Source organism: Saccopteryx bilineata, chromosome 4 (genome assembly GCF_036850765.1).
Source record: "Saccopteryx bilineata isolate mSacBil1 chromosome 4, mSacBil1_pri_phased_curated, whole genome shotgun sequence".
NCBI classification, from domain to species: domain Eukaryota; kingdom Metazoa; phylum Chordata; class Mammalia; order Chiroptera; family Emballonuridae; genus Saccopteryx; species Saccopteryx bilineata.
In genome coordinates, this window is record NC_089493.1 from 51712423 (window position 1) to 51722689 (window position 10267).

General features: G+C 59.6%; 1 protein-coding gene across 1 annotated transcript; it reads right to left on the reverse strand.

The window, feature by feature from the left end:
- Positions 1 to 929: 929 nt before the first annotated feature.
- On the reverse strand, positions 930 to 9406 carry SKOR1 (SKI family transcriptional corepressor 1). Its single transcript, XM_066276151.1, has 9 exons — positions 9300 to 9406; positions 6881 to 9077; positions 5755 to 5845; positions 4710 to 4817; positions 4126 to 4197; positions 2601 to 2675; positions 2276 to 2350; positions 1695 to 1760; positions 930 to 1100 (listed from the first exon to the last, which is right to left on the reverse strand). Exons 1-9 carry the CDS (start codon positions 9404 to 9406, stop codon positions 1006 to 1008), a joined length of 2886 nt encoding a protein of 961 aa, XP_066132248.1. The 3' UTR covers positions 930 to 1005.
- Positions 9407 to 10267: the final 861 nt, after the last annotated feature.

Sequence of the window (10267 nt, forward strand, 5' to 3'; positions counted from 1 at the left end):
CGTCCCCTGCGAGCACTCTCAAGAATCAGGGACCAGGGCCACAGGAACCCTGCCATCGTAGTCCCCTTTACCCGGGCGGGGCCCAAATGAGGGTCCTAAATGAGGAGAGGGCGTAACTTGTGGGGCAAGCTGGGTGCGTGTTGAGAACTGGTGGAAAGGTCAGGAGCTCGCTGCTGCCCACCCGAGGGGCTCCGATTCTCAGCCTGGGTGGCCCCGGACCCTCGCTGCTGTCCCCACACTCCACCTGTTGCGCAGTTCTTAGCCCATCTCCGATCACCCTGCCCCAGCTTCCACCTCCACAACCTCAGAAAGTGACAGGTTTTTATTATTATTATTATTATTATTATTAAAAACAAAAGTCACGGATACAAGGTGGTCTCCATCTCGTGAGTCGTCGCCCTTTTTAAAGTGCTGTTACATCAAGAGGTTATAACAAATAATAGACAAAGCAAAATCCAAAAGGGACTGCAAAACGGGATAGGAAGTAGGCCCAGGAGAAGGAAGCAAAATAACCTACAGAATAAATAAATTAAACTCAACGCTGAACCAGGAGACTCACAGTACACTTATATCCATTGCACATAGCCACTTTGTCATTAGGAACAAGTTTCGGAAGTGGACGGGATGGGGAACGCGGGGCCAGCGCCAGCGAAGTTGCTACATTGTAATCACAATTGGGTGTCCGAGACTGTACAGGGGCGGAGAGAAGCCGCCCTCTTCCCTTTATTATCCCCTTCTGTTCAGTTAACCCCAGAGGTCCAGTGCCCGGGGGTTCAACCGCGGGGCGAGTAGTATTTACACTTGGAAACGGAGCCGGGGCCCTGGGCCGAGGCGCCTGCAGTGGGCGGTCCTGGCCCAGGACCCCGGAGGAGGGCGGGCGGGAGGCTGTATTTACATCGGTCCGATCCCAATGGCTTGTTCCTCGCTCTCGGCCGCCTCGGCCGCGGGTATTTACAAGAAGAGAGCAGCATGGCTTGAGGGCGCGTGGGCGCGGCCGGGCCGGCCCTAGGGCAGCAACGGGGGCTTGAAGGAGCAGTTGCCTGTGCAGTGGCGGGGAGTCAGCATCTTGCAGGAGAAGTGGTGCAGGGCGTCGTGGGCTTCTGGAGAGACAGTCAGGCAGGCCGTGTGGGTGCCTCACCTGCCTGGCTGTCGGGGTGGGGCCCACCCGGGGCCCACCCGTCCCTCTCCTCTGCCCGCCCGGCTCTCGCCCACCCTCTTCTGACTTAGGGGTTTTCAAGGGAGCAGATCAGAAGAAGACCGGAGGGTAGGAGAGAGATCCCGATGATTCAAAACCACTGCTCTGGTTCAATAGCCCCGTTTTACAGAAGAGGAAACTGAGGCACAGAAAGAGAAAGGTCCATCTGCCCAAAGCCAGATTTGGATCTGAGGGCAGATTTTCTAATGCCCAGAGCCCAAGGGGCTCTTTCTCCGTATCCCACCGGTTCTGAACTCATTTCCGCATTAAAAGCAAATCCTGTTTTCCTCGTTTCCGCTTCTGATCCATGTAGACTGGGATCATGTAGACTTTCCCCTCTCTCTATACCTGCCATCCATCCATCCATCCACCCATCCACCCATCCATCCATCCATCCACCCATCCACTCATCCATCCATCCACCCATTCGATCGTTCGTTCATTCTCTGGCACAGCCAGCGCCTGGCACCCCTCCTATTTCTGTTCCTAGGCTTCGCACCTTTCAACTTCTGTTGGATGGCATAGCGCGCCTTCCGCTCTTGGTCGAGCTCGTTACACAGCGTGTCTGGAAGACAGGGGGAAGGGCGGGTGATGAAATGAGCCCACCCTCTGGCCGGCAGGCGGAGTCACAGCCCCAGCTTCACCCTCTTCCCAGCTCTCAGCCCTTCGCAAACACAAGTCCGGGGGACCGAGGGAGGGGGCATCAGCGTTCCAAACTGCAGCCTGGTGGAGGGAGGAAATGGCCTGGGATGGTGCTTCAAGGCAGACGGATCTAACCAAAATTAAAGCAAACTTAGGCATTACTTCCCAGGTAATTTTACGCCTCGATTTTTAATTTAGAAACCATGAAAATTGCCGCGATAAGAAGTTCAATCACTCCATGTAATGATGCCTGCAAGCCGTTTGCTGGGCTCGCTTGCCATTCTGAGGCTAATCAGAGTATACAAAGGATATTAAATAAGAAAAATAATTGTTAAATTACCTTCAATTTAAATCCAAATGACTGAGCCAACATTGCGGCTCCTGCCAGAGGAGAGGCAGTTACGGCCCGTGCACGCGCTCACCTGACTCCCGTCTTACCTCTGACAATTTGCAGCTGTTGCACCATTTCTTCTCGATAAGCCAATTCCCTCTTCATTTGATCCTGAAAATTATCTGTGCAAATTGATTAAGTGGGAGCTGTTAAGCATGGCCCCCTCCCTGGGCCCCGTTTCCCCACTCCCTATCCCCATTCCCACCCCCTCAGGCTTTGGCCTGGCTGGAAACTCCAGGAAAAGAGGGCTCCGCGGCTTTCGCAGGGCGCGCTGGGAAAGCTGCTTGCACTGGGGTCCCGGAGCCAGGCCCGCAAGCGGGAAGAAGGTTCTGGCCATGAGGGGTGGCGCGAGGTGCGTAGGGATGCGGGTACCTTTGAGGCTCTGAAATTCTCGCTCCAGCTTCTTGCGGAGCTCCATCTGCTCCAGGAGCAGCTTTTGCAATTCGTCTATAAAGGGGCGAGAGGGGGCGGTGAAGGAGGAGGAGGGGATGTGCAGAACTCTGGAGGACCAGAGGCATGCAAGTCCTGGCCAGGCCAACAGTCCTGAGATGGTAGTGTGTGTGTGTGTGTGTGTGTGTGTGTGTGTGTGTGTGTGTGTGTGAGAGAGAGAGAGAGGGGGGGGGCGTAGGTAGAGGCCCTCGGAACTCAGTTTACCCATTTGCTTCCACAGGATTTGGATGAGAAAAAGGGGCTAGGAGATAGATTGCCTGGGAGAATCAAATCAGAATGGTAGAATGCATTTTCCATTTTTAGGTCCTGGCTCAATGCACTAAGCAGAGTGGCATCTGCTTTGGGTTGTTCCTAACTCCCTAATCTTAGAGGCTAGTCAAGGAGGACTCGATTTATCCCTTCAAAAGTCAGATCTAATCCCTCCCTTCAATAATACAGTGGAGGGAGAATCTGGTCAAAGCCTTGGACCCTGGCCCTGGAAAAATACATATACTCACAACAGTTTGTTTACAATTTCAAGAGGTCCCCAGACCCCAAACCCATGCTAAGAACACTCATATAAAGCACCAATGATTTTTGAAGGTAATTGCATATCCTGGAAAATCTGAAACTATGCAGAGTGAAAGACCACCAAAGCTTTTCTTTCTCCCCACAACAATTTCCAAGCTCATGCCTGGCCTGGTTTGGAGACAGAGGAGAAAGCAGGTGTGGAGAACTCTGCTCATGCCCTCAATAACCAGCTCCAGAGAAATGGCAGGGGGCTGCCCTCCCCGTGGAGCTACTGGCATCTGGGTCCTCCCCAGGAGAAGAGGCTCTCTGAGAGATCCTTCCCTAACAGGTGCTCAACAACACGAAAATGGAAGATAAAGGAGCAAAGTGGGGTTACAGGTTCCCTTTTTTGTGCCTGAAGTCACACTTTCCTTTGTAGGCTGAGCAACAACCCCAGGATCCTAATCTGCAAACAAGCTCCATCCTCACCCCCATTTAGGGTGGGGTGAGTGGTTATGCATTAATTCCAGAGAAAAAGTTAACCTCTTGGACATTCCTAAAGTAAACGCCTCGTAGGAATCTTACTATTCAGAAAGTCGTGTTTCCAGTGAGTTTGGAAGACCCAGGTTGTCCTATCTGATTCCCCATGTGCATCTAGTTCCGAGGGTCTTGACTAATTTCGCTTTCTCACTGGGCTGTTCAGACAGACCTGGTCTTAGAAACTCAAACTTCCAATGAACTTCTGGGGATTTGTTTCCTTCTAGTCACCCCTACTCACATACACACACCTCTGTGCCAACACAATGTGTTCAGGGGGTTAGCCTTTCCACTCACTGAAAATCGATTTCCCAAGAGCCCTGTCTTCTCACACACACTCCTACAGGAATAACACCCCTCTACAAGAGGGGCCCATCTCCTACAAGCACAGGGTAGCCCCATTTCACAGATTTAACCTCACCTCTGGCCAGGTTCTCGATATCTTTCTCCACTAGTTGAGTTGCTGTCACATCCAGGGTGAGCCCATCTTCACCTGGGATACAAGGGCAGGTAAGAGGGGGTTCTGTCCTTGGAGAGGCCTTGGGGGAGGACGGATGAGCTTCCTGGGGACTATGTTAAGGCAGGAACCTACTTCAGACCCTCTGCCACTACGAGAGACAGTTACAGGAATCTAGCACTACCCATTTTCCAAGCTATCATTTTAGGGATGGATGCACTATAGGAAATCCAGGAAGATAGGCTGTCTTAGGACAGGAAGTGCCCTTTGACCTGCTTTATACAGGTAACGGTTCCCCTCATTTCCTTCTAAAACGCCCTCTTCTCTTATGTGAAAGCGCCCCAAATCTAGCAAGGAGGTAAGCAACTCAAACTTGTCCTGCACCTTGCCCGCGCTATTTAAATATTTATCTACCAGCCGCGGAAGGGGATACACAGCAGCTTACGCTTGATTGAAAGCCTTCCTCAGAAGCCAAAGCTGGTGGGAATCTAGACCACCAGGGCCCCCACTCCCGACTGGGGGTGGTGCGCGAGGATCCTAGGGCTCACCTCGGTCTGTATTTGCAGGACTTGGCTGGGAGATACTCCTTTGGTCTGGATAGGATTTCCTCGTTTCCAAATCGTCGGCGGTCGAGTGATTGTCTTCCTTATCTGGCTCTTAAGGCAATAAACCGAGTTTCAAAGAGAGGCAAAGAAACCGTGACCCGGATACGGCCAGAGCTGCCGCAGTCCGGGCGCTCGAGCCCTAATTAAAAGCTCCGTGGCCGCCGCTGTTTCCTGCTGTGCGCTTGGGCTCGCACCCTCAGGCTTTCCGCTCGGCATTCCCTCCCCCGCGCGCAGTTTGCTCTTCTCGGGCTCCACGCCCCTTCCCCAGCCCCTTGGAAGAGAGCAATACGAGCAGCCGAGGCCACCAGGGACAAGCGACCTACATCGCACGCAGATACTGGGGCACCGCGAGCGCGTGTGGCTGCGGGTCCCTCTGCGCCACTCCCGCGGAGAACGCGGCCCAGGCAGTGACCGCGGGGTGGAGGCGGCGAGGGAAACATGATCCTAGGCTCGGCAAGTCTGGATTTCCTCAGCCTCCAGCCCCTCATCTGCGAGCCACGAGGTCCCTCGCGCACGTGCAGGGCTCCCCCACCCCCATCAGCTCTGGGCTACAGCTACCAGCGCGCTGCAGGGGGACCCAAGTGCGCAGCCAAGTGCCCCCACCGTTCGCGGGACCGGGCCTGACCACGGGGGTACCTCACGGTCGAAAACACTTGCTTTATAAATGAAAGCACTTGACAGGGGCTCCAGTCGTGATTTTAAAAAAGGTTTTAACCCAGTGTTCGAGGTGTACGTGAGCATGTTTCTGTGCTGGAGAGGGAGGTTTGTTGTTAGGTAACCAAACGATGAAGTTGCTGAAAGTTCTCGCTTAGCTTCCTTTTTCTTTCATTGTCTTTCTTTCCCTCTTGTTCTGTCGCTTTCCCTGCCTGTCTCCATTTGACTTTCCTCTCAGACCTCTCCTGGCCCGGCCCTCTGTCGGCCCTCTGCCTGCTGTCCGTCCCCACATCACATTGGCCAGAGACCTTCTCGGAAGGGCTGGGGGCGTTACCGTGGGCCTCAGGGGTGCAGAGGTAGGAGGCCGTGGGCCCCAACGCCGCAGCGGCGCTCTTCACGTGCTCGTCCCGGTCGGGCGCGTACACCTGCGTCGGCCGAGAAATGACAGGCGGTTAGAGAGGGGGCGTTTGGCGGCGTCTGGGAGCTGCCTAGCCCCGCGCCACGGTTGGGAGGGAACGCGGAAGGGGTGGCGGAGGCTGGCCAAGCGGGTGGGACTGGAGCGCCCCGGGTGGCGGTGACGGACACCGCACAGCCTCGCGCCCTTGGGGGTCGCATCACTGTTGGTAGATTCAGGATAATTATTAGCACCTTCGAGAAAATTATCCGACACACAAAGCGGTTCCGAAAACAAGAGCCGTTCAAAGCTGCCCCCTCTTTCTTCGCCTGCCTCCTTTTCGACATCTTGCCTCCCTCCCGCGCCCGGTCCCAGGCATAAATGACGCCTTTTGCATCTGGCTAACGATTCGTGTTTTAATGGACCGAATGGAGAGGTACAAGTGTGCGCACCCACTTTCAAATGGCCAACAATTCCGCTTAGCTTCACCCACCCACCCCGTCCGCGAGCAGCGTCTGGACAGAGTCACACCACAAACCCTGTAGTTTTCAAGGCGGGAATTTGAAGAGATCCAGACAGCTACGAGTTGAGACGGAAGATTCCGGGGCCGGCTTTCGGGAGAGGCGCCCTCTCCATACCGGCAGCTCTTCCTCGGGGCTCCGATCCCCACTCGGACGGGGGTGCTATGGGCCCGGCCTCACCAGCGCTATTCTCTGGCTCTGGGTCCCTCTCCTCCGCTTTCTTTCTCCAGACCCCTTTTATTTGTCATTTTCTGCTTCTGTGTGACCAGCGGTCCCTACCTGTCTCCCCCTCACCCCCATCAATGAAAACACAGCATGAGCGTTTCTCAGGCCCGCCTCCCGCCCCCATCTTCCGAAACTCTCAGCTGAGGGTTCCCGTACGGGGCTCCTGAAGCCGGGCACACGCGGAACAGCGAGGCCTGCTGCTCGAACGCTCGCTCGGAACGAAACTCCCGTCCCCCACCCGGCCGAGGCTGGCCGCGCATCCCCGCGGGGCCGAGGGGTCAGCAGGGAGGCCCGACCCGCGGGGCTCGCGCTGGGCTCACCTTGGCCGGCGCGGGGCCCCCCAGCGGCCCGCAAGGCTCTCGCAGCTCGTATCCGCCGCTCGGCGGGCTCCGCTCCGGTCTCCGCACCGCGTCGTCCACCGCCAGGTCTCCAAACACGGACCGGCTGGCTGGGGGCGGCCCCGGGCGGCGCCGGAGGCGAGGGCTGCCGCCTTCCGGAGAGTCCGTGCGGCCGTCGGGGCCCGAGGAGGCTGTAGACGGGGGCCCGGGGGCGCGGTCGCCCTCTGGGCCGCCTCCTGTGCCGGGCGCCCCGGGGCCGCCGGGCTCGGGCTCGTCCGCTGGGCCCTCCTCGTCGGGGAACCGGTTGGACTCCACGTCCACCTCGGGCTCATCCGCCGTGTCGACGTCGGGCGAGGCGGAGTGGTAGCTGGAGCTGCCCTCGCTCAGAAAGTCCGGGCTCACGTAGCCGCCGCCGGAGCCCGCCCCCGGCCCCGCGCCGTAGGCGTCGCGGGTGCTGCCATAGAGCTTGGCGATGCTCTCCGTGTCCTTGACCACAGGCCGGAAGGCCGATATGTACGAGCCTTTGCGGGCGGGCGGCGGCGGCGGCGGGGGCAGCGGGGCCAGCGGCGGCGGCAGCGCCTCGTCCGCGCCGTCCTCGTCCAGCGGCCCGCGGGACAGAGCGCTCGGGCAGCGCTCCTCGGCTCCCAGGCCGCCCTCCTTGGCCGTCTCCGCACCGTCCAGGGGCTCGGGGCCGCCGCCGCCCGCCGCCGCCGCCGCTGCCGCCGCCGCCGCAGCCACAGCCGCCGCCACGGCCTTGGCCTGGCTCTGCGCAGCCGGGTAGGGCGGCACCGGGAGGCTGCCCGCCGCCGGCCAGAACATGGGGAACGTCGGGTACACGGTGGCCGCGGCGGCGGCTGCGGCCACGGCGGCAGCGTCCTTGGCTGCTCCGGAGGACTGGTGACCCCAGAACATGGCGCCGCCACCGGGGCCCGCCCCAGCCCCCGGGGGCAGGTGGCCGGCTCCTGGGCCTCCCGCGCCTCCGCCCGCGCCCGCGCCCGCGCCGCTCCCGGCGCCTGGGCCGCCCTTGGGTTCGCCAGCCCCCAGCACCGGGTCGTCCTTTTTGGGGCAGAGGCCGAAGGCCGTGGGAAAGCCGTAGGGGTGAGGGAAAAGCGGCGGGGGCAGCTTCTGCAAGAGGCCGAAGCCCTTGCTGGGCACCGGGATCACCGGGTAGCTACGTACGCCCGCGCCTCCGCCAGGCCCTCCAGGCCCCGCCGGGCCGCCCGCTCCCGCGGCCAGACCGAGTCCCCGCTGCGGGTGGGGAGGCGGCGGCCCAGGAGGCCCGGTGGCCTCATCTTCGCCACAACGGAGGCTTTTGTGGGGCGGCGGGCCCGGAGCCATCTCCGCACCGCACCCGGGGCCACCCCCGCCGCCGCCGCCGCCAGCTCCACCTTTCACTTGCCCGCCCGACCCTCCATTAGCACCGCCGCCGCTGCCTCCTTGCAGCGAGAAGGTCCGCTTCCGAGTGCCGCCATTGAACATGGCCTTGACGTCCTCCCAAGCGTGGCTCAGTTCGTCCGTGGCCGACTTGTCACTGAGTTTAAGGTGACGACGCCACGAGTTGAAGTTGGCGGCGTCGGGCTGAGTATACTTGGCGTCGGGTGTGCGGTGCGAGTGGAAAATGAACTTGTTAGGCGAGAAGTACATGCTGCAGTAGCCGCACTTGATGCACTTGGCACGCGAGCTGTTGTAGCGCGCGGGGATGAAGCTGCCGCGCGAGCCCCACGCGCACTCGTGCACCACATCGAAGGCGAAGTTCTCGGGCAGCTTGGGCGGCTTGTGCTCGCCCAGGAACGACTTGCACAGGCGCTCGGCCTCGCGCTTCGTGATCATGCCGCAGCGGCGCGAGGAGATGGGCATGGCCCCGGCGCGACGCAGGATCTCCAACTGCACCGGCGTGCACTGCACACACGTGATGCCCAGGGCCACGCGGCGGTTGTGGATCTCATTGTAGCTGTAGTTCTTGAGGAGGGTGTTGGAGATCTGCGCCAGACACAGGCGCTCCTGGCCGTCGATGACCAGAGACACGATAGGCACCCCGTACAGCGACGTCTCGCCCACCTGGTTGGGTTTGAGAGCGCTGGAGCCCGAGTAGGGCTGCAGCTCCTGCTTCGAGTTGGGCGAGGAGGTGTTCTCGCGCCCCGGCCCCAGCTGAGTGGTGAGAGCCTCCATGCCGCCGCTCCTGCGAAACAGAGAAAGCAGAGAGCAGATGAGCCATTTTCAGCGCCGCCGCGGCTCGGGCCCGCCCAGCGGGGCGCGCCGAGTCGGGCGCGCGGGGGAATCTTGGCAATGGGGAGTCCAAGCTCATTCGCCCCCTAGACGGGCGCCTTTTGTTATTCAGACGCGTGCTGGCGCCGGAACAAAAGCCCCCAGGGTCTGGAGGAGCAGAAGGGGTAATCGAGACCTCAGGAATGCCCAGGCAGCTAAGAAAGCAATCCTGTTTTCGGAATGGGGAAGAAGTGGAGCCCAGAGACGGAGAGTGACTTGCCCAAGGCCACACAGCAAAGACATTGCTGAACCCCGGCTTCTGGGCGCCGAGATCCGTGCGCCTTCCGACACCCTCTCAGCCTGCCCTACCGGCCCAGGTCCTCAAGCCCGGACTTCGGGGACCGGCCGCCCCTCAGCTCAGTGTTGCGTGCACGCGGGAGGGAGGGGGTAACGCGAAGGGGGTTGGGGGAGGGGCGGTCACTGCCCAGCTACAGACAGCAGGGGGCGGGAGGGGGGGGAGGAGGGTCTCCGGGCTGTGTGCGAGAGGGAGCGAGTCTGAAGCAACCGCTGTTCACGGTGCTGAACCCGGCTCCCTCCGAAGCACGCCGTGCGCGCCCAGCCCCAGGGCGGCCCCCAGGTCAGCAGCTCCGTGCCAAGCCGGCTCCCCGGGATAACAACGCTGGTTTCTACAAACGCGAGATTCTCCTCTCACGTCCAGAGCACCGCGTTCGTTAGTTAGAAAGATTTCAGCTGGGAATAGAAATCGTTTTCTCTCCAGCCATCAGTGGGACCAGGGTCACGCAGTTTCTAACCACATTTTCTGCATTTTTAGCTGCGTTCTAGACCAAAGCTGGTTTCCATCCGGGTCAGCGCGTGAGACTAAGAGGTTCTAAAGGAAGTTTCTTAGAAGCCACTTTTATCCTTCGCTTTTAACTGCCCACTCCCTAAGTTTTCCTCTTTCAGATACACCGATTTCCCAGGCCAAGGGCAGTCTCTCTAGTCTCTGGGCTTCTTCTTTTTTGGGAGGCGAGGGCCGTCTCCTTTCTGAGTATCATTCGTGCTGGGCTCTCCCGGCTCTTATAGGCTGAGGGGAATCCTGGCCAGTCTCCGGAGCCACTACAAGGTTTCAGGTCAAAAGTTGCTGCGTGGTCCATGCTTTGCTCG